The sequence below is a fragment of the Phaenicophaeus curvirostris genome, chromosome 6 (assembly GCF_032191515.1).
Source record: "Phaenicophaeus curvirostris isolate KB17595 chromosome 6, BPBGC_Pcur_1.0, whole genome shotgun sequence".
Classification (NCBI taxonomy): domain Eukaryota; kingdom Metazoa; phylum Chordata; class Aves; order Cuculiformes; family Cuculidae; genus Phaenicophaeus; species Phaenicophaeus curvirostris.
Window position 1 is genome coordinate 26,443,539 of NC_091397.1, and position 24,665 is coordinate 26,468,203.

Sequence of the window (24,665 nt, forward strand, 5' to 3'; positions counted from 1 at the left end):
ATGTGGAGCTCTTCCTATAGCATTACACAGTGACTCATCAGTGTACAGTGGTATCATATGTTTGGCCATGTGTACAGAAAGATGCTCTATCAGGGAAGTAGACACATTTCAAACTGATGATTTCCAAACCTCTGTGGTTGTGGAGTTTGTGTAGCATCTACTGGTACTGAGGATTGAATCAGTGATACTTTTTGGGGTCGTTGAATTCATGTAACTTCACTTACCAAACTACTGAGAAAAATTTCTGCTTTAGACTGTCCTTTGTTATGTTGTATTTCTGAACTTTAATAAATTCTGCTGCAAATAAAGATGTGAAACAATTGGTTTTATCTAAGCCACAGTAATGTGCTGAGTGATGACAACAAAGAACATTGTTCTTTTTAAATGCTGTGAAGATGGAAGAGGTGAAAGTAGCCAGAACCTCATTGGAGATTCAAGCAGCTGATCCATTCCAGGCCCAGAGCGGAATTTTAAAATAGAGAGGCTCCCTTTTTATCCTTCTTCCCCTGTCCTCTCCCCTGCCTTTCCCTCCACGCGAGGTAGATATTTAATCTTCTATAAATATATGTTATTACTCTCTACTGAGAATAATGTAGGGAAAGTAATCAGTCACTGAGCAACCTGTCTTTCCCTTTTCTGCTGTTACCATTTTCAGCCTCTGAAGGCCTACCAGTAGTCCTCATTGTTTCCCAAAAGTTTTTTTGTTTACTCAGATGATAATTTCCTCCATATTTCAAGTTCCGGGCTCTTATGCAAATTAGCAGAACAGTTTACTTCATTTTTTAATCCTTTGCATCGAACTTTCACGGAGTGGTGCTGGTGTACCAAGGCTATGTAAAGCACAGATGCAGTGATGGGCAACACACTGGCCTTTGAGTAAATTACCCAGAAAACTATGCTTGAATACAGTTTCCATCAACTCAGTCTGTTGCTGTACTCTTTTGAGGCTGTTTGCAGTCCTTTCTGATCTAATGCCCTCAAAATACTGCTGTAGAGGAGATCAGATTAAGGGACTTCGGGATCCTACAGTTTAGGTGCAGATGAGAGCCTGAGAAGAAAATATTAAATGCTGCTGCATGAGAGGACTCTTTTTCACTAACCCACACAGTTGACTGCTGTTACGAGCATGCCACTTTTCTTTCACTGGTTGTATTTAACAGTACACAGCTGCATTTTATTAGCTGCTGCAGTGTGAGTACATGTACTTTTCTTGGTATTTGCCTTGAATTCTTTCAACACTAGACGACTTGTTCATGATCATGCTGCACAAGCCCACACAGTGTTTTCTGGAATTGTATTTAAAGAATAACTGTTCTTTCTTGATCTTACTGCAGAGATTAATGAAAGTATTAAACAAGTAGGTTGGGCATAATCTTTAAGCATAATAGGTTGACCTAATTAGTTGAATTCAGTGTTTGCAATGAAAACTGTACTCAAGTACTTTGAGAGCAATTTCATTTGAAATGCCTTGGTTTTGGAATGGAAATTAGAAGAGAGATGGGCATTCCTGGGTGAATCAGTGTCATTCTGCCAGTGTTCTTTCCCTGGCTGTAAAACAGGAAAAATGAGACTGATTTTCCTTAACTGCTTTGAGAGAGAACTATAAACTTTATTTTAGCTGTGATGGTTGTAGAGAGACAAGATCTATAGGGAGAAGGGATATCTTATGTAAGAATTAGCTATTATATTTCACATCTTAATGAAATCTATGAAAAATGGATTATTATTATTATATGCAAGAAATATAATGTTTCTACAAAAATTTCATAGAGATTACAAGATTACATTGCATACTTTCTTTCCTACTGTACTCTAGGTATTTAACATTTACCAGCTTTTCATCCCATTCTGCCTTTTGCAGTCTTCGATGAATTCGAAGTACTTTCTCTATAAACCTTATTTTTTAAAAAAAGTTTTATAGTTTTGAAGAAAATTAATCAGTTCTCCGAGACATCTTTGAAAGGAAATGTGCCAAAAAATTATTCAAAATATCTTTTGTTTAAATGAAGCCTGAACAGTTTTATATTGACTTAGAAAATACATAATATTATCTGCCAAGAATTTGTCTGGCATTATGTGGGACTTGGAATAAGGTATTTCTGTTCCCCTATTAGAAAACTTGCTTTAAAGTTTTTAACTATGGAGGCCAGATTTGCTTGCCAAAGAATTGACCTTGCCTGTTGTTCAGTCTAACCCATAAATATGTTAGTGTTACTCGTCTAGTCTGCAAGCATAATTAGGACTGTTAGAAAAAACAGAAAAAAGTCGATGTCCAGCTACACATTTAGAATCATAGAATCACCAGGTTGGAAGAGACCCACTGGATCATCGAGTCCAACCATTCCCACCAGTCTCTAAACCATGCCCCTCAGTACCTCATCCACCCGCACCTTAAACACCTCCAGGGAAGGCGAGTCAACCACCTCCCTGGGCAGACCGTTCCATTGCCTAATGACCCTTTCTGTGAAAAATTTTTTCCTTATGTCCAGCCTGAACCTCCCCTGGCGGAGCTTGAGGCTCCTTTCAGGTAGTTGTAGAGAGCAATGAGGTCTCCCCTCAGCCTCCTCTTCTCCAGGCTAAACAACCCCAGCTCTCTCAGTCGCTCCTTGTAAGACTTGTTCTCCAGCCCCTTCACCAGCTTTGTTGCTCTTCCCTGGACTCGCTCCAGAGCCTCAACATCCTTCTTGTGGTGAGGGGCCCAGAACTGAATACAGTATTCGAGGAGCAGTCTCACCAGTGCAGAGTACAGAGTCTGTTAGTAGGAAAGTGTCTTTTTTCTTCTGCCTCGGTGGGATCTACTGTACCATGTACTGATTCAATGATCTGACCGGGTGCTCAATATTCATTTTTGTTAACTTAATAACAGAGTATAAAAATAACTGTTAAATCCATCTGTACCTGAGCAGATTGTCCTTTATGCAACAATTTCGAGTTTATTTGTATGTAGTAATAAGCTGTTTAAGTACTGCTTATTGGTATGTGGGTTTTTAGAAGAGATAGCAGTGAACGTTAAGCAGGTAGCCTAGGGCTTTGAGTCTTGGCCTTTGGATTTCATTGTTAACTCTGCAAAGGGCAAAGCATAACTCATCCATCCTCCCACTGATTTTATCTCACTCCAAAAAAATGAGGTATCAGAACTAAGCAAAGGCCTGGGTACTTCGTAAACACCATGACATTTTGAGGTGGTTCTTCCACAATTTTTCACTACCAACAGTAATTGAATGATGAGATAAAGCAGTTTTAGGTCTCTGAAAACTGCAGATCACAAGTTGGATTGAGTGGGCTCAAAGCGTGTAAGAAACCTCTTGCAAATAGTAATTGAAATATTTCCTTAGTTGCCTCTGCTATGAAAGATTACAGAAAGATACACATCCATGTCGGTTTCCTGGTCTACTGGGTGGAGTAGCATCACTACTCATTCTTGCTGCTAGCACCAGCTCCAGGGATGCCAGGATGCACTGGCAACCCTCCATCCTGAACCATTAGACCTGCTCTCTGGCACTGCCTCAGGAACCTCGTGTGATCTGCAGGTTAGCTGTGTGCTCAGAGCAGGTTTGGTCTGGACCCATGGGCGTTCCACCTGCTAGTGCACCTGCTGTGCCTCTACATTTCACATGTTTCTGCAGGCAGTTATGGTCAGTGACTGCTTTCATTCGAAATGAGATCTTATGTCTGCTTTCACTGAGCACAGGAAGATTTAGTGCAAAGTCCAAAAGTGAGCACAAATGACAGGAAGAGGAGTTCATAGAATCTTCGCTGGAGACAGTGACCAAGCCACAAGCAAAGGAAAGAAGTTTCCTAAACTATTCCTCAGGTGGAATTGCTTGCATCAATGTTTCCTTTATTCCTCCCAGCCTAAATTGAATTTCAAAAGTAGCTAAGCCTTTTTTCAAAGTTAATTGTACCAATCAGCTTTGTGATGGCTCCTGTTATTTTCAAAATTACTCCTCTCCTCCAGAAGAACTTCTCTTTTGAATTATTTGTACATTTTTTGCTAGCAGCCTGGTCTTCAAGAATGTAGCTGTTGCTTTACCAAAAATGATAACTTCTGGTTCAGTACCATGGCCTCACACACTCCATTAGCTCAACATAAGCTATTCCCAAAGGCTTCTGTTATTCTTGTAAGAGAACTAACCCCTATGTAAAACATGCTTTTCCGTAACTATTCCTGGTATTCATAAATAATGGACGAGGTCTTTGTCTCCACTCCAGTGCCAGCTCAAGCTGTAGTTCAGGTTTTGCCCGTGCCCTCAGCTCAATACACATCATTAATTCAAATTAAGCACTGCTTTAGATTTAAGGTTTTGGGGCTTGTCAGAAGTTTGTCCATGTTGCCTGCTCTAAATAACAAAGTGGCAGGGATTCAGGTGCCGAACAGTATTGGGTGATCATTTCCATTTGCATTAGGACAGTGCTGTTGAAGCTGTGGTTCAGTTCATACTTCAGGGTGTTCTTGGAGTCTGTAAGTGTGAGAACTTTTGGGTGAAACTAAAGATATTTCAAGACATTGCCTAATACACTCAAAGAGCTAATGAGTATTCACTCCACAGGATTAGACTAATGGAGGTTAGTCGAAAAGAAATTGCCCCAGAAAGTGTGCAGGTGGATGCCAAGTTCTCAGTGCCAACCCTTTCACTGTACAGATCCGCTGTTATTGTGGCACGCTGTTTCGTAATGTTGCTACAACCTTTAACACACTGCTCAGGCTGTTAATCTACTTGCAATCATTTTGTGTGCTTGCGTGCAATTTCCTGGTTTTTACAGTTTTCCCGTCTAACTGCTCTCAACTGAGATTTGATAGTTTAAGCAGAGTAACTCCAGCTAATAGTGGAGAAGGAGAGCATCTGTTTACCTTTTTTCTTGCATGAAATAAATGTGTGGAGTCTTCCCTCAAGGTTTTCCTGACTTCTCAAGTTGTTAAATCAGGCACTTGCTTCCATATATTTTTTGTAACATGCCTGCTGTAATCAATGCAGTAGGACTTTCTGACAGCACTGGGACATATTTCATATTCACATCAAAGGAGAGCAAAGCCCAGCAGGATAACATCTTTTTTTCTTAAAGCATAAGACATTTGGTTTTGCTAAACAGATTGGATGTTCTGATTTAAAATTATGAGTGGTTAGGCGGCATCCTATCTTTAATTAGGTTGCATAGACTGAGTCATTTTGCAAGCTAGACATTTTAATTTACAATCTACTGCACTGCAGCACTCTTCAAGGCCTTCTGCTATGCAATAAGATATTCAACTTGCAGCACAGGCTTTAAAAATACTGGACTACTCTGTGTGACTTCACTTGTTTATTTTATATTTTCAATTTTAGTTGCAAATCAAACATGCAGTTACAGAAGCTGAAATTCAGAAGCTGAAGACGAAGGTAAGATTCAATATAAGGTTAATACACGCTGGTTTTTTCCTCTCTCATGCGCATCTGAAGACATGTATCTTTATGTGGGTGGAGAAGTCAACCTTCTTTAAATTAAAGCCTGATTAAGAAGCACAGTGGCTCAGCTAAATCTTGTCTTGGTATATATTTTCTATTCAAAGTTTCTAGTAAAATCTTAAGTACTGCTATTAAGAGAAATTGCCAACTTGTGTAGCTTCAATTAAACATACATTTTAAGGGGTACCATAATGACTAAATGGCAGTTTGCTAGTTTTACAGTTCTAATGCATTTTCTCAGGTTTTTAAATGTATTTGTATTGAATATTCAAGTCTAAGTTAGTAAGTTTTTTATTTACTGGTGATGTTAAAGTATCCTGCATATGCTAGTTTCTTTTCTTGACATTGTAAAAAACTTAATTTATTTAAAGATATTGAATAGAAATTAGTTTTTATATATAGAAGAAAATAAGCTGGTTTGTACTGTTGCAGTTTTCTTTAAAAGATACTTTAGAAAGGAAAAAGCTTATTAGTTTAACAGAAAACATAATCTTACAATTGGTTGCTAGTTATTAGATTTAAAATGCTGTAGCAATAAAAAGAAATTGTATTTTTTGTGCTAAGATAACCTTGATGGGAAGGCAACTGATAATTCAGTTGTTGAATAATATTAGGTTTTATAATGATGTCCTTCTCCTTGACTACATTATGAAGGAAATTAAAAATGAGAAAATTTTACTTCAGAAAAAGATTTTAGATTATTTCTAGCAACCATTTGCACTCGTTATGTATTTTGTATAATGCTTATAAAATATGCATAAATCATTGTTAAAAAGAAATTCAGAATGCAACTATTTTATGTAACGACAGTGTCTGTTGTACTGTTCTAGTTCAGAAAGAGAAATCTTTTTCTTCCTTTGCTTTCCAGTTCCAATCTAGGAGTCAGAGCTGCACAGTCAATCCCTTGGGACTGTGCCGAGCCCCACTGACTTCATGGCAATGATGCGTGGGTGTAAACACTCGTCAGTGCAAATCTATTTACGATATGAGGATTAATGTGTCTTTTTGTGTTGGACTCCTTTACCTAGTATTTTGAATAGAGATGGAGAAAACGTTGCAGGGTTAGGTATATTACTACTAAAACTGCAAACAAATTATTTTCTTTTTGTGTTCATCATACTTGATGCTAGCAGAACTGTATGGAGCAAATTAAATTATCTTGATAAGTAAACAGGGATGTTAACGCATTTGTTTTCTGTAAATTCTGGGAGCTAAAATATACAAGCTGCTGAACAATCCTGCCCTTACCCAGCACCACACATTCAAACCTGCAGCTGTCTTCAGCTGGGAAATGAGAAGCATAACACACACACACACTAACACGTATCTTAAAAAAAGGAGCAGAAGAGCTAAGGTTTATTATAAATTCAGCAGTAAAATTCAGCAGTAAAATTCAGACTTCTTTGAGGACACCTGGAAAAAGTCATTGGACTTCATTGGTGCCAAAAAGTAGAGCTAGCAGTGGAACTTGCACTGGTCATGGAGCTAAGCAGCACTGATGTGTTTGGCAGAATTAGCACCTGAAATCTTCCACGGCATTGGCATATTTTCCTTTTCATGCTATATTCTTTCAACTTGGTTAACAATTTTAAAGAGAACAATAGTAATTTATTTCTAACAGGTTCTCTTTATCCTTTTAATAGTTCTGGCAGTATTTCAATATTGGATGCAAAACTCTGTGCTTGCTTCCATTAAAAAAGATTCTAGGTTATGACCTAATGCTACAGGTTGAATTATGCTCTAGCCTCTTTTCTTTGGCTTTCTAGATTAAGCAAGAGCATGACATGAAAGCATTCCTTGTAAGAATTCTGTAGAATTTCTAATTTAGGTAAAAAACCAGACAGATAGGATGCAAATGGCTTTTCTCCTGTTGTTTTCTAAATTGTTCTTAAATCAACTATAGAACCCAGAAATCATATAGAACCCAGAAATCATATTCCTCCCCAAAATAAGAAATTTCCTTGTTTTATGAAAGTGTATGAATGCTTTGTAACCCCTGAGCCACATGTATGGAGCAAAATTCATCCCCAGTGCTGATTAACCCTGCACTTTGCCCGAATACTCGACTATTAACATTTTTAAAGCGTGTTTATTGTAACCCAGAGACGCATACAGCCTGCTCTGGAACACAGAACAAAGCCTCTGTTTTTTATGAGGAAGAACAATATATGTATCAGCCTATTTTCTTTGTCCTGGAATGCTCTTTTCACTGCCAGTGTATTACTAAAATAGTTATAATTCACTGATTTTCACTAGCCCTGTTGTTGGAATTAATCCTGAACAATTAGGCTTCACCTTGCAGCTTTTTACTGACTACATCTCCACTCTTTTTCAGCTGCAGGCTGCTGAGAATGAGAAGGTGAGGTGGGAATTGGAGAAGACCCAACTCCAGCAGAACATTGAGGAGAATAAGGAAAGGATGATGAAATTAGAGAGTTATTGGATTGAGGCACAAACCCTGTGTCACACAGTGAATGAGCACCTCAAGGAGACGCAAAGCCAGTATCAGGCTCTGGAGAAGAAATATAACAAGGCAAAGAAATTAATCAAGGATTTTCAACAAAAGTAAGCAGCTACACCAGGCTCAGCAAATGAATTAGTGGCCAGATAGGAAACATATATGTGATATATTTTGAAATATGAAACCCACTATTAAGAACCTGTAAGGTAAACACTGTTTTTCACTTTTTTTCATGAAAAACACAAGCTCTTTATTATGGAAAACTGTTAGTAATATTCAAGTATTAATTCGATATTGTTGATAAATAATACTATAACAAAATAAAGATTTGATCTGTAGTATTCCAGGTTGGAATGTTCCAGAATTACTAGGTAACTCAATATGATTGCAAACAACCAAGTATAATCATAATAAAGCATTTGATTAGCAAGGTTTACAGCAATTTGTATTAGTATTGTGTCGACTGGATTCACTCCTGCTGCATACTAATGTAACATCAAAAGGAAAATGGTTTTGTTACATTTTACATTTTATTTTTCTTCTTCTCGTAGATGCCAAGAATGTTTGAGCTGAGTTGAGCTAACTGATGATTACCTGGCCCCCTCTGTATCATGTGGTCCCCTCTCCCTGATGGCTAGCAAGAATAATAACATCTTACATTTCTATAACAGCTTCCTTTCCCCCAGATTTCTTTTTCTGCAGCAACGTTTTCATTTCCTAGCGAAATATAGTCACTTAAAGAAGAAAAGTCAAAACCATACAGCAATGTCAAATGACAACTGGAAGTACAGAAGTGAATATCCTGTCACATTAAAAAGGGGGTTAGCTAGTCAAATTGTCAGTACCCATCTTGGAATTCTGTTATTATTCCAGAACTAGCTAGCATCTTGTGTGCTTTCTGTCACAAATATCTTGGTTTTTCAAAATAAAAAGAAATAGGGAAAATTGCTAGAATAAGCCTGGATAGCCTTTCTGTTGTTGTTCTGCATTATATTAGTAGAAGGTCTAGTCAGTTGGTTCTAACTGTCTCAGCCCCCTTAAATCGTCTAACAGGTCTCCTTGTAGTTTAACTGGAAAACTAGATTTGTGCCTGGAAACTTAGGGACGTCCTTTCTGTGATGGAGTGCAGCCGTACTCTAATAAAACAGATATTTTTCTCGGTTTCCTACAACAGAACACAGTATAAACTAAGCTAATGTTATTTTTGTTGTAAAAATGGATTATTCAAAAACCAGCTTGATTTAACTTCTTTTATTATCAGTTAGAACAACTGAGGTTTTGGGGGGTTTTTTTCAGATAAATTCCTCTTACTATTTTTGTATCTTTCCCCAGCATACTCACTTAGACTGACTATGTGTTTAGGGTTTTGTTCTAATTGCAATTTCATACTTCTTACTAGGTTAGTAATAAAATATTGGTTAAGGACAGATTTTTCTGATGTGTAGATTAAGATATATCAGAACATTTTATTTTCTATTTGAATTTGATTGCTTTGATGACATCAAATGCATCCTTTTTTTTTTCCTAAGAGAACTTGACTTCATCAAACGTCAGGAAGCTGAACGAAAGAAAATAGAAGATTTGGAGAAAGCACACCTCGTAGAAGTTCAAGGCTTACAAGCTCGTGTGAGTAGTATTTACTTTCGTATTTGAAGAATGACACAATTCTGTCTTCATATGAAATAGATATGTGTGTGTGTTATGGGTAACACTGTGCTGTATCTCTTTCAGATACGAGACTTGGAAGCTGAAGTTTTCAGGCTAATGAAACAAAATGGGAGCCAGGTTAACAATAACAACAACATTTTTGAAAGGCAGACATCTTTTGGAGAAGTTTCTAGAGGAGATCCAGTGGAAAACCTAGATACTAAGCAAGTGTCTTGTCTGGATGGCTTAAGTAAAGGTTTGTTTGAACCAAACCAAAACTCCTATTACCCTAGTAATATTTATGCAAAAAAACCATGGTTATGATTTAGGATTTAAAAGAAACAGCAATACAGGGATGTTGCTGTTTTTCTGATATTCAGTATCTAATGACAACTGTATCAGGTATGCCAAAACCAAATAATGCCAGCATAGACTCCCAGAATAGTTATACAATGTATACTCTTAAAGAAATGGAAGTGACTATGTGCTAATAAAGCAAAGATCATTATTGAATTCTTAAAGCTTTCAGTGGGATGCCATAATCATTTAGGTTTAATGTGATGCTTCTGTTATTTTAATAAATTAGGAGAAAATTGTGGTTTCTCTGTGTTCCTAAATCTGCCCTTAATTACCCAACCACCAAAGATCAGACAAGAACAAGTTACCAGAAAGAGGAAAAAAAAATGCTAAGTCTGCCATTGAATGGATCTCTGTAGGTTCTGATCCCACATTAATACAGACATCAAAAGGAACCATGCAGGTGGCACTTACAGTTTCTCAGGATGTAGTCTTTTGTGAATAAAATGTAAATTCTTTACTGACACGTTAATTAAAAATCTTATTCAGCTGTAGCACAGCCTGATTTGCAATATAAGACTTGTAAGAGTTTGTTCTACATTACCAAAAAGCCAAAATTATTTGTGGCAACACTTAGACCTGGATAGGTGCTGTAAGCAGGATGACTGTAACCTTTCCTTGTTTTGCATAGAGAAGATAATTCACATTTTTAAGTTTACGCCAGCACAAATGTAGAGATAATTTCCACAACTTTAAATTTCTGTAATTGCACGTGGCTCCTCACTGGTGAATTATATGCAGAATTAAAGCCAATTTTAGGTCCAAGGCCTTGGAGCAAAACTGTTTGGTGCAGGAGCAATACTTATTAGTTACATCTCTGAAATCAGGTATCTGAGGTGTTGGGATTCTGACAAGGGAGCACCAGACTCTGTTCCTACATAGGTTGCCATATTAAATGAGCTATAATATTATTTATTTCTCTGATGAAAAGAAGGATGCATTACATTACCAAATGAATTCATTTCTAGCAGGCACATGGATGTTTTATTAGAATTGGTATTTTTAGCAGTTACTTCATATGTGGACCCACAAACAAATCAATAGGAATTTCATTTTTAACATAGTATGTGTGAAAAAAGAGCTAGTCCTGCTGAAATGGTATTTAGGTGATATGCAGACCTTGTGGAATTAATTTCCACAAATCTTCCCAGAGCAGTTTCTTCCTAGCAAGTGAGACGGAAATCTCTGAAGTACAGAATAATTTCTACTGAAATCTCTGAAGTACAAAAAAGCACTCAGGATGACAAGTCTGTATTTCTTTCAGAGAGACTCAGTAAGTGTTACAAAATATTTAATACTTAGCCACTCTGTTAACAGAAACCCTTTTGGCAGTTTGCATCAACAAAGTGTGTTTTCATTACCTGACTCACAATTGATGTTTATACTTAATGTTGTAACAGTGTTAACACACATCTATGATCAAAAATCCATCTGTCTTGAAATCCAGGAATTTTACATTTAAGAAAAGAGTTCTTCGTCAAATTACTTCTAGAAAACTGAAAATTCTTGGTATGGCATTAAAACTCAGCCTGTCGATATTTTCAAATCATATTTTTCAATTGATATATTTGCATGAAATTTTTCATTTTCCAAGAACTGCTGTTTGTCGTTGCAAAAATGCTCCCCTGGAGAAATGGTACCAGTGGTCAGTGCCTGAATTTAACCACTGAATTTAAATACAAATTATTTGCTAGGAAAAATAGACAGACAGCAGTGATTTTTTTTGAAAGCAAAAAAAATCATAGTTAGACCTTGAATCTGGGCTGAGTTTGTGTTTTTGACAACAGAAAAAGAAAAGTCCTGATTTTAAATTAAGAGTACTCTAAACATACTGTAACTGTGTTTGCCTTCCATATACTTTTCTACTAAATCCTGTATCAGAGTCTCTGAAGTCTGTATCAGGTGGTAATGTTGTGATACTTGCTCTGCAGATAAAGAGCCTATGTGTCCATATCACGATTGTGTAAATGTTCCTTTTAAGGAAAGGACTTGCCATTGTCGAGTAATAGTAATTGCTAATAATTAGTGTATTTACTGATCAACGTGTGGATGTTGCAGAGGAGTAATAAAGGATAGGGGAGATCATAGAATCATAGAATAGTTTGGGTTGGAAGGGACCTTAAAGATCATCCAGTTCCAACCCCCCTGCAATGGGCAAGGACACGTCCCACTAGATGTCTATGATGTCTCTGGAGGGTGAGCAGAGTTCCTGCAGGTGCAGTGTTGTGCATGCCATATTTGTGACATTCCTGCAAGCGCTCCAGTCTCTTTTCTGGCTTTTTTTTGGTGGGCATAGCACATGCTTCTTTATGAAGCCTCGGCATCAAGTTTATAGGAGCACTGCATGTACACAGCCACATACTGTAATTTTGACTCTGAAGTTTGCAGGTCTGGCTTCCCTCAAAAAAATCCAGTTATTTATATTTATATATTTTTATATATATATATATTTATTTTTATATATATATTATTGCCGAGCAATATTAAAACCCTGAGGATTGTGTTTCTCTTACAAATAATATGATTTATTCTTAAAGTCCAGGAAAATAGAAGAAGTGCATTGTAACTTTCAGGTTTAGTGGTCGTGAACTGTGTCTGCAGTAGAGAATCAAGCTATTTATTGGAAGGAGTCAGTGATTTGAAATCTAAACAGTTCAGTGCCAATGCCGACTTTGACAGTATTTGCTCATCTCTGTGCAAATGCCTGTTCAAGCTACTTTGATGGCTGTACTTTCTGGGTGCCATTGGATACCCAGGGATGCCTTCGTTCACAGAAGGAGATTTTGAAATCTATCAGCCTGTATAATGAAAAACAGTGGGAGGACAGGCGAGCTCTTTCCTGCTCTGCAGTGGTACTGAAATAATTCAGAAGGAAGCCGACTGGAGTCAAGAGATTCAACGCCTGCTGAAAGACACTCTAATTACATCGTGTCCAAGAACAAAATAAAATCTGTTATGACTTTTATATGACTTTTATTTCTCGAGCTCCCTCGTGGGCTGGGAGCTTCCTAGACAAACAGGTGGGGTGCATATTTGTGCCAGGGAGCAGCGAGGGCCAGTGGCTCTCTGCAGAAGAGGGAAGGGACTGAGGGTGACAGCATGTGTGTGGCCAGGGTAGATACCACCCAACAACAGCCCAGTCCCACTGCACACAAGGGTGGCAGGCAGGGCAGGTGATGGAAACAGAAGTCAGCCAGGAGCCCAGGCAAGTTCATGGTGGTGAGGCAGGTCCAAGGACGAGCCGGGAGGTATGTCTGTGGACTGTGGCTCAGATCCAAATCCACAGTCTCCATGGCTTGAGGGCAAGAGCCCAGCTTAAAGGCAGCTTCTGTAGAGGAATGAGCCCCCACTGATGCTACCTGAGCTCTTTCTTTGCAGCGTGCTGAACCTGTGCACAACAGAGAGCTGCCATTTGAGTGTGAACAGCCCCGCTCTGCAGTGGAGGGAGCAGTAAGCTCCAGGACCAGGTGGTATTTTGCTTAAACATGACCAGTATGAACACTTCTGTGAAAAGGCGTTTGCAGTGCTGTGTCGATAGTTTGCATAATATGACCTGTGAAAGGAAGTGATATATGGAAGTGTGTGCACCTGTAAGAATAAATATAAGCAGTTCAAGGAGTGACAACATGCAGTTATCCTGACTTCTTACAGCACAAGCATAATTACAGGTCAGAAAATGCTAATGATTTCATAGTGTCACCAGAATGTAGTTTAACTCTTACAGAAGCAAAACATGGTATGAAAGTCTTAGCAGTGCTTTAAGAAAACACAGATCTGCAAAAAAAAAAAATTAGTTTGAGTGAGTCTTCGCCCTCAGTTATCTGCTGGCATCCAAACTCAACATGTGGCCATAGTTTTGAGAAGCAGTTTGAGCTGCACTGGCACAGTTGCTGCTGAAATGGAAGACTCCATGCCATCCCTGCCTTTGTCCAGATTCCATCATTCTGCTTCTTCCATTGCCCTGTGCTAGCACTTTGACGTTTCTGTGTACACACTGATTCAGTGAAATAACAGAAGAATGGCCTAAGAGAGGAAGACTGGAGTGTCAGACTAAAACCGGATAGTTTTTGCAGGGTCAATCATTTGCTGTGAGGACTCAAAAAAAAAATAGAAACTGTAAAGAATATTTATTTCTTTTCTGGTGTAAGACGTGAAAACACCTTTTAAACTCTGTTTGGTCTTACTGCTGCTTTGCAAATGTTAAATTTGCTGAAATACTGAGAAGTACAGCAACTTTGTAAAGAGCGAAGAAGTGGGAGAGTAGAGTACATCTCCCAACTTTCAAACAGGTCTTCTTGTGACTCTTTGATGGGTACTGTTGCGATAATTAATGGTGTCTTGTAAATGTCTCAGGGAGTTTTTGAGCTGTTTGATCAGCCTATAATGACTGATCTAACAGTCCATGTCCTGCTCCACCCAGTATAGTTGTTTCTCCAATTAATCAAGGACAATTAGAGTTCTTTCTGTCTTGTGCAGATCATGGCTTTCCCATTCCTGCTTTGAATGGCTGTCATACTGGATGCCTTTCATGGACCTTCTGGGTTTCTTCTGTCATGCTAAACTTTATACAACATCACTGAAGGTTGCAGTGAAAATTTATTTCAGCACTCTTGCGTTCTTCCTGCAGACCACCATTGTAATGTTTCTGCCCAAACAAGTTGCTGTTGGAAAGCTGAAACCAGACAACTGCAGTTGATGGTGATAATCACAGTAACAGTCATGTCCTTTAGACTCCTGTTTAAGGAAGGGGGCTTGGCAGAGTGTCTTCTGATGTGATCCAAGTGCAAGTGAGGCAAGGCTGTATTAGAGTTAGGCTGCTCATATTTATCTGTTTGTATGAGGGATCACAATGGTTGGTGAAGACAGGGATGTTTTAGTGAAGTCTTAGTGAGTTTATATAAGCTTTTGGGGTTTGAAGGAGCTCTGAATAAAAGAAAGAAGGACCTACAAGAGGAGGTAGTTGTTCTGACTGTGCAGCAAGGGAAGCAGTAACATGTTTTGGCAAGATTGCCAAGTACTAATAAAAAGATGTTTTTACTTGCAGAAGGATTGGGGCAAACAACCAAGGCATCATATTTGTATTGTCACATATAACTTCAAACAGATGACCTCATAATCTGGAGGGGGTTTGGGATTCCACTCTGCTGTCCCCCCAAGGGGATAATATTACAAAGCAAGCAGTTTGTTTCACTGTAAGCCCAGAGGAATGAGTCTAATGCTTGTTTCATAGTCATTTGAAAGACTGCTTGTCAGGTAATTCAATCACACAGGGTTATCTGATTATTTGGATAGTACCTGTATCGCTCTTGGTGTGACTACACACATCACTTGTGCATAATTTGTACATATTTTACAAGGTTGTTTTGGGGACGCTCAGTACAGGAGAGAACAACTCATGTTGTTTACACTCACAAGCCATTCTGGTTATCATCAAAAACAGAGCAGCCTGAGGACTGCTTGAGATCATTCTGTAAATTGATGAGCAGCCTGCAAAACTGATGAAATAGCATGTAATGGGTCAGCTATGGGAAAAAATGGCAGTCCAGTACCGCCTTCTCAAGTGCCTTTAAAGGGCAGGATTTAGGATAAATGAATTGGTTCCCTGGGTCTAAATTGGCATATTCATGCAGATTCTAGGAAATATCTGTCGATAAGCAGTGAGGTGACGAATCCTTTGTGTCCTGATGGAGAACTCTTTGTAGGCCAAGCACATGCAAGTCCTTTTGAGGGAGTCTAAGTGGACCAGCTCTCTGGGATAATACAGCTATGTTTGCCAGGGTTTTGTGTGTGTGCGCGTGCGCGCGTGTGTGTGTGGTCCTTGATGTAACAGTGTGAATCATCCACTGAATTTTTAAATATTTGCAGTTGATGTGTCATTATGCAGCTACTGGATGAGTGCAGATAAACTTTTTAATGGTTTATGCAAATAACCATTTTTTTGCATGTGTACTTTAACAGTGAATAAGATACAAGTACATGTAAAACATGCAAAGTTCATATGCCCACAATCACAGGTTCTGTCTGAGGAAAAGAATGAAAGATTCTTCTGCTAAATAACTTCAAATCATATTTCCATACAGATTTCAATGAAGCAGTGCCAGAAACAGACAGACTGGACTCCAAAGCTCTGAAGACTCGAGCTCAGCTTTCAGTGAAGAACAAGCGGCAGAGGCCTTCCAGAACAAGGCTGTACGATAGCATCAGTTCAACTGATGGGGAGGACAGCCTAGAACGAAAGGTGAGAAGGACTCTACCCTCTCTCTCAGGCTTCCTATGGAGTATTAGATTGCCCATTTAAGTCATTCCACTCTCTGTCTTTGTCCTTTCATTGTAGCACAGGCAGTATTTATTCCTCTGTGTCCAGTATGCTGTGAATGGCCTTGACTGATGTGCGAGTCCGGTCTCCTTTGAGTCAGCACACCTATTTTTTTGGTTTTGTTGTTCGTTTTTTTTTAACAGGAATCCTGGGCTTTCTGATACATGTGTGCTTTATAATGCACAGTGAGTCCTTTCATTTATGCAGGAGGTGAAAGGAACTTGAATCTTGCATTTCTGTTAACACAATTGATATGATGCTTACTTGTTTTGTCTGATTCTGAATTCCATCTGAAAGCAGATATCAATAAACAACACTGTGTGTGGTATCAGAAGATAATGGCATGAATTGCTAAAGTGTTTCTTACAAATAGAAGGCTAAATAATGAATAAAATAATTGCATGTTCAAAGTAAACCTTGCTCTGATTGGTTTCTAAATGGTATAACCTGCTTTATAATCTCTTATACCAACAGCCGTCAAACAGTTACAGTAGTCCCATGCACATTTCAAAATCACCACTGCCCTTATGCATGAGAGTATCCTCACCAGCATCAGATTCTGGTGCTTCCTCCCTCTCCCCTGTGGCTAGCAGTGCAGCAATCTCACTTGACAACCTAACTGAAAACCAAGAAGAAGGACAGCACCACAAAGGAGGTGTCCTTTCCCCACATGCTCAGGGAGACACTCCACTTTCCTCTCCTTCAAAATCTGGGCACAGCTCTGAAGCATCTCCTTTGCATCATCCAGCTGGCAGGAGTATTTTACAAGATAAAGGTATTACAATTTTTTACTATAAATTGATGCATCATTTTGCTCACTTACATCTACTTTATAACATTCTGTTGTACAGTAGGACCTTAGCCCTTAGCAGCTAGAAGGCCATCATCTCATAACTTCTTTTGTCTACTTGGAAGTAAAAAAAAATGCAGCTGGCCTTGTGTGATGTTATAAGACAAGGGCAAAGTTTAAACTGAGATCAGGAACTGCTTGCTTTCTTTTTCTCCGTTCTTAGAGCTCTGTGAAAAAGACATGGGGAAGTTGCCTTTAAGAAAATCTTATCCTTTGTTTTAAAAAACACCAAATTAATGGACCTTAGGACATTTCTTTATTAGAAACATGCTTAACACAGTGTACTTAGTCAAATTATGTGATTTTGGCACTGATAGATGCTTTTTTGGAGGGTGTGGACAGGAGTGTAAAGCAAGAATAACAGATTGTAGCTTTTAATTGCTGAGAGGCAGCATAGTCTAGATTTAACAGGAAGTCAATGTCTGGGGAGTCTTCATTTACAGATAAAAAATCAAGTAATTTGATGAGGGAGTGGGCCAGATTGTTATTTATTTAATTCAGATTCTTTAAATGTAAGCTGGATAAAACATGATGCAGTCATACCTAGCTCGGGTACATTTCTCAGATACTAATTTTTTCAGTGCATTAACAGTATAATATGTCACAGAATTCAGAATCCTCTTATTCAGATACCTTGTCAAAATTAGCATTTTACACAACTTTAGCATTCTTAGCTGTGCATCTTGCATTCTTTACCTGTGAGATAAGCTAAAATACATTATAAAATTGTTAGTAAGTGAGGACTGCAGGAACAGGTGGGGGCAGGTTCATAACAAAGTTTAGCTTGCTTAAATTAATGGAAAAAAAAATTTCTTGAGTATTTTTGTTTGCCTGTGTAGCTGGAAAGACTTGCCATTCATTCACAATCTGTTTTTTCTTAATCTTCACACAGGACCTTCATATATTCTTGAAAGACAGATTAATGAAGTTTTTTTTAATTTAGGCTCAGCTACTGTACGCTACCATTTTTACATAGGTTCTAAAATTGCTAGTCTAATTGTATAGTTGCTGCTTGTGTAATTGTTATTCATCCAAAGTTAAATTCAAAGCTTGAGTTTGGCAAGTAGAAATAAGGGTGTGGACATAAGAATGTGACTTTAGACTCTTACTTCAGCTTGTATGTTTGACTGGTTTATCAGTGAAGTCATAGATACTGCGTTTTCATCCAGTGCATGAAAAATATCTTGATAAAAATTTGGTGCAGACTGGCCTTGTAGTGTAAGGAATAGGGTAGTCTATTCCACTCACTGTGTTGCACTTTCCTTCCTAGTTTAGGTTTGAAAAATAATCTGTATAAATATTGGTGTCATGCTTTCCTTACTGCGTCTGTTAAGCAAACTGCTTTCTTTCAGGTGTGCTTTCTTTCGGGTGTATCCAGATTTTGATGAGTACATGAAAATTAAACCAGAGCAATTTAGTTTCAGATGGAAAATTTCCTCTTAATCAGTTGTATGAAAAAGAAATATCCTAAAGCAGTTGTTGTTTGGCAGGAAGTGTAGCGATACTGTTTGAATTGAATATTAATTTGCATGTCAAACTCTTACAGGTCAGACAATAAAGGCCGTTGTATTTGTTCTGTTTGTTCACGTGGGATTTTTTTAGAGATGGAAAGAAAACGCATTTATGGATGTGTGTATCTATTGATTAGTCCATGATTAACAAAAGTGAGCATTAGCAAGTTCACACTTGTCTTTTTTTTCCTTTATTATGAGCCTGCAGTGGCATGAGATCGGTCTCCTCATTGTTGCAAGATGATGAGGCATTTTCCTTGTTTGTCTTTTAAGCGCATCGTTTTTGTGTATGTGTACAATTAATTGCTTTTCTTCAGTTCTGCCATTTCATGCAGCAGCATTCTTTGACAAGGCAGCTGAGGTGACCCCTGTGGGCAATCCTCCATTGATGTAAGAGGCTGGCTGCAACTGTGTTGTGACCTTGAGGAAGAAAGTTTGGTCTAGTCTCCTTTCACATCCATCAGCCGCAGATTACTTGCACCAGCTCCTTGAGGCTGAAAGTGATGAATTAGAATCATAGAATCATAGAATCACCAGGTTGGAAAAGACCCATCGGATCATCGAGTCCGACCATTCCTATCAAATACTAAACCATGCCCCTCAGCACCTCGTCCACCCATCCCTTAAACACCTCCAGGGAAGGTGACTCAGCCACCTACCTGGGCAGCCTGTTCCAGTGCCCGATGACCCTTTCTGTGAAAATTTTTTTCCTAATGTCCAGACTAAACCTCCCCTGGCGGAGCTTGAGGCCATTCTCTCTCATCGTGTCCCCTGTCACTTGGGAGAAGAGGCCAGCACCCTCCAAATCCGGTCCACTACTGAAGCTGGTTTAAGGACCTAGCCCATCCATCTTGCACTGTGTCCTATAGCCAGTGTGAATGCTTCCCCCAGCAAACTGTCATTATTAGGAGGGCTCTGGCTGGGTCTAGCTGCATGGGAGTGGGAGCACACAGATAAGAGTCTGAACAGAAATTAGCCATACCAGGTAGCTGCTGTGTCTCCCTGCTGGGCTCTCCGATTTTTTTTCTACTATACCAGCAAAACCTTTAGTTACTAATACTTTTAATTATTTGCTCACCTCAAAAGTAGCGCATCTTGCTGTTTCATTTACATTTATTAAGAAGTTTCTCAAAAAAGCCCACCACCCCCCAGGACCCAAGCCCCACTTGCCTGCAAATAGCTGGTGTGAAAATAAAACATTACAGTCTTTTATTCTTTACAGTGGCAATTTTGACAGATGTTGCATGAGAAGAATGCATTAAAGCTAAAAGAGGAACCATAAGAGAACAGAGAGGAGTATGCACACTGTAGGGCTGATGCAAAGTGTGGGCTGCCTAAAGTTCTCCTTGGCATCCCTGGGGGATGGATTTCTTCACAGGAGACTTTGTTTTGTTGTTCTTCCTGTTGCTGGTCTTTGTTTTCTTTTTTTTGGCACGAGGTTACTTGTTCCTGGTTCATGAGTTTTTTTTTCAACATACAGACTTATTTTAGAACAAAAAATACAGATTTTAGAGGGGTATATTACAAAAGACTTGTTTTCCTACTTTTTCCAGGATTTGTGAACCACTTGAACACTGAACTCTATGCTTGAATAAAACCTGGCCGAATATTATCCACAAAGAAACATACAAAGTTCTTCTATACCCACAGTGGACTGTCCTGTAATAGGGCTGTGGTTTTTTTAGTTAATTTATGTAGGAGAAATCCACAAATCCAGCAGTGCTTTCAGTTAAAAGTCACTGTACGGCTAAGGTCACATTGTAAAAGTCGCCAAACCACAAGTGACACAAATGACTGACCTTCATTTGCTTCCTCTAGAGTATTTGAGGACATTCTTTATGTTTAAGCATCACAGAAACTGTGTCTGATTTTTTCATCTGCTTTGTGTTTTCTTTTTGTTTCCATATAGATTTCACAGGATGTTTGGCAGACTCAGATTTATTGTTTTGGCTTTATAGGTACCGCAGGCTATTTCCTCTTCAGGCTTCAACAGTGTTTGTAGAAGAGATCAAAAACTGGTAGAAATCTCAGAGCAAATTTATTAATTAAACTACTTTTAATTCTTTTTTTTTGGCTTTTAATTTGGAATGGTTGAATATGAAGTTAAATGTTTATTTTAACAAAGATGTTAAAGCTAAACATAGTTATTAGCTAGCATGCCCATCATAAAAAATACCTTTGGCTCTAGAGTTCAAGAATGTATTTTCAGGGGTCATTTTAGAAGTAAAGCATACATGCCAAATTAATTCTGTAAAAGGAAACTTAAGCAGCCACTGCTGAGTTTAAAAAAGGATTCGCTGTAGTGTTTACTTTTGAATCTCTTGTTGTGTTCGACTTACTACATATTCATTAAAACTCAACCAAAATTAACTTTTCATTTCCTTCAATTAAAATAAGTTTTCTCCATGTGTATTTTCAAATTCTGAAAGTATGTATCTATTTTTATTCCTTTTCACACTGTCTTCTTGGAAATGAGAAAAAAATCACCTAATTAAAGTGTATGCTCACACACATGTACACATATGGGTATCTAATTATGAAAAGATATACAAACTGTTCTGAATGGAAAGTGGAATAGCCATCAGTAACAATTACAAATAATAATAATAATAATAATGTACATTCTTCCATGTACAAATGTATCCTAGATGGTGCCACATGTGCTCAGGCAGCAAGAACAACTAGCCCTACGATAGGGCATGCAGAAAAACTAAAGCGAAAACTTGCAGATCTTGGGTAAGCATTTTGTTATTTAAAATACTTATTCTTCTAATTAAAATAATGAAAAGTAAAATTTCAAAGATGTTTCCTGAACTTTTCTAATATTGTTGTAGGGCTCCCTTGAGGAGGAGTTCAAACAAGGGCAAGAAGCGGAAAGAGAAAGAAGCTCTTAGGGTGACCTGTGGCAGTAGGTATGGGTAAAGATTGATGATGCAAGAAATGATATGCCAGAAACATTGGAAAAACTTAATCATCCCAGCAGATGGGAAGATTAACAGTCCCGCTGATTTCATATGAATAAGTGTTAAGCTTTGAGTTGACCCTCTGAGCTTACAAACCTAGATTTCTTAACTAATTAAAGACTAGCAAATAATCTAAAAATACTTGGAGGTTTATAATATTGTGGCATCATTTCCACTGTTGCATCCACTCACGGAGTTTGCAAAAATAGGTTAACAGGTTAACAGACTGGCCTACAAGAGGCACACATAGTCCGTTACTGTGATCCAGAAATCTTGACACAATTCCACATATTTTTTTTGAAAAAGCACCCAGAGTGAGGATGAGCAGTAGCTGTTCACTGCAGCTTCACAACACTCATGTCAGGAATGCCTTCAGAAGGGTTTGTTTCTGAAGATGGACATATGTTGAAAGCAGATAGGAAAAATGCTAACTGTGTTGGTCACATAAAATGCTGATTGCATTGGTCACATCACAAACTGTTTGGGAAGGAGTCATGAATTCCTAATGAGGTCTGACCACATCGCCAGCATCTGGATTCAGAATAAATAAATAGATGTTCAAAACAGCAGGAAACAATCTTCTCTGCAGAAGCTAGTGTAGGTTTTTACTGAAGGCCTCTCATACTGATGAGTCTGACAAGCCCCCGGCTAAAGGGGTTTATTCCTGATTCCAGGTGTGGAAGACATGCATTCAGTTTTATGTCAGGAGTGCTAAGCTAAAACATTCCAAAAGTCTAGAAAGGACATAGCAACTCAAAACCTCTCTGCACATAAAGTGATGCAAAAGAATGTCACGTGATAAAAGATCTATCTAAAGGAAGCCAACTTTCAATGCTGCTCAGAAGATCTTTGTGGTGGAAAAACAGTATGTAACTGTTCATGGAGTTTTGCTGACAGTCTAATATACAGAGCCCCAGGGACAAGCATATTGTGTAATTCTGTAACATCAGAAAAGCAAAAGAAACCTTAGACTTCTGACTTACTCTTTCAGGCACCCTGCACTAAAATGCGATGTTCTGTCTCAGGATACATTTGTATCTTTGTATCCTGCAAATATCTGACAGGATCTTGAGAGATCTGAGGCAGCAGTCATCACCTCTACATTGGTGTCAGGAAACCTGTTCCAGTTGGTTCCACTGGTATACCTGCTTGCGGTGTGCCTTGGAGTTAGTCATAGTCACTGCTAAATTCCCCTAGTGACAGGTAAGAGATTTGTTAAAGTGAGTTCTCTGCACCTCTGTATGGCTGTAAGACAGCTAAGTGCCCTCAGCGGGGTATTAAACATAACCTAGCATTTAAATACTAAACTGTAGGGTGGTTGGGATGAAGGTATACTTGTTTGTAAGAACTTGATACGTTCTGTATACCAACATAATATGTTACAAATGTTTGTGAGATCCCATAGGTATCTTCCTTAGAGAAAGGAGATCTCAGCGTAGAGAGATCAGTGCTTACTAGACCATTTGACAAATCAGTTATTTGTCTTGTTTGTCAATGTATCTGAGTTTGGATACAGTTACTAAAAGTTTAATGCTACTTTCAAAGTCAAAATTCATAAGCATTTGTAATGAGCCTCTGTAAACCGGGATGTAATTATTTCAGTATAACTTTTTAAATACTTCTTGTCACTTCCTTGTTACTAACTGCAAAGAATTTGCCTCAGAAAAAATGTGAGAAGGTTTTCTCTACAGTCCAAAGCTGTATAAAGTCTTTGAAAAAAGGAAGATGGTCATCAAAAGACAGCATCCTGTTATAATTATGTCCATTACAGCAACTTATTAGTGTAGAATTAATGCTGTCAGGTCGATGTTGCATGCATTATTTTGCCACTGCCAAAAAATTGCACTCAGGATGTGTAAATAAAATCCTGAATTACTTCCTAAGACTACCACTAATGTAACATATATAAAAAATTCCCCATTTAAGTTAGCAGCATATATCCCTTCTGCCTGAAGCTAGGTAGTCCGGGCAGAATCATTCATTTTTTCCTTCTACTTTCAAGCAAGATTAGAGGACGAGGGAGAAGTACAGGACTGGGACAGGTATATCCGCCTTTCTCTCTGTAACCAAAGGGAAGGAAGAGGATTCTTCTACTTCCATGGGTGGGCATAATTTTACAACCTCAGTATCAGCCATACAGAGAAGAGGCTTCACAATATACAAAGCTCTAGTGATTATGTTAATAATAATGTAGAAGCTGTCCAGGATGTAGAATTTGAGGGGAAATTTACATACGTGCAAATTCTAAGTCTGCTAGGAGCAGCAGATGTTTAATGCTCTGAAACAATGATGTGTACATTGATAGAAATAATATGAGATTGTGGCATATGCATACAAATATGCATAGGTTCTTTGAGGCAGACACTTTGCATTGTTATTTTTAGTTTACATACTATACTGTTGACAAATGATATATTTAGCCAATAATTTAAGCATTTTATTTTAGAATCATAGACTCATAGAATAACCAGGTTGGAAGAGACCCACCAGATCATTGAGTCCAACCATTCCTATCAAATACTAAATCATGCCCCTCAGCACCTCGTCCACCCCTCCCTTAAACATCTCCAGGGAACGTGACACAACCATCTCCCTGGGCAGCCTCTGCCAGTGCCTAGTGACCCCTTCCGTGAAAAATTTTTTCCTAATGTCCAGCATGAACCTCCCCTGGTGGAGCTTGAGGCCATTCCCTCTCGTCCTGTGCTCTGTCACTTGGGAGAAGAGGCCAGCACCCTCCTCTCCACAACTTCCTTTTAGGTAGTTGTAGAGAGCAATGAGGTCTCCCCTCAGCCTCCTCTTCTCCAGGCTAAACAACCCCAGCTCTCTCAGCTGCTCCTCATAAGGCCTGTTCTCCAGCCCCTTCACCAGCTTCGTTGCTCTTCTCTGGACTCGCTCCAGAGCCTCAACATCCTTCCTGTGGTGAGGGGCCCAGAAGTGAACACAGTATTCGAGGAGCGGTCTCACCAGTGCCGAGTACAGAGGGAGAATAACCTCCCTGGACCTGCTGGTCACGCCGTTTCTGATCCAAGCCAAGATGCCATTGGCCTTCTTGGCCACCTGGGCAGCTTGATCACATTATCTCCTGCAATCTTTGTTACTACAAAGAAAGAAGCTGA

General features: G+C 38.7%; 1 protein-coding gene across 4 annotated transcripts in view; it reads left to right on the forward strand.

The window, feature by feature from the left end:
• Positions 1-24,665, forward strand: part of PPP1R9A (protein phosphatase 1 regulatory subunit 9A) — a 153,433-nt gene that overhangs the window by 116,677 nt on the left and 12,091 nt on the right. For 2 of the 4 annotated variants that reach the window (XM_069859648.1, XM_069859649.1), the window contains exons 8-15: positions 5,325-5,378; positions 7,780-8,009; positions 9,435-9,531; positions 9,637-9,808; positions 15,990-16,147; positions 16,700-17,000; positions 21,235-21,322; positions 21,421-21,498. In XM_069859648.1, coding sequence (XP_069715749.1) covers positions 5,325-5,378; positions 7,780-8,009; positions 9,435-9,531; positions 9,637-9,808; positions 15,990-16,147; positions 16,700-17,000; positions 21,235-21,322; positions 21,421-21,498 — 1,178 coding nt within the window. The remainder of the gene's footprint in view (positions 1-5,324; positions 5,379-7,779; positions 8,010-9,434; positions 9,532-9,636; positions 9,809-15,989; positions 16,148-16,699; positions 17,001-21,234; positions 21,323-21,420; positions 21,499-24,665) is intronic. The other 2 variants (XM_069859650.1, XM_069859651.1) reach the window with 1 other exon arrangement.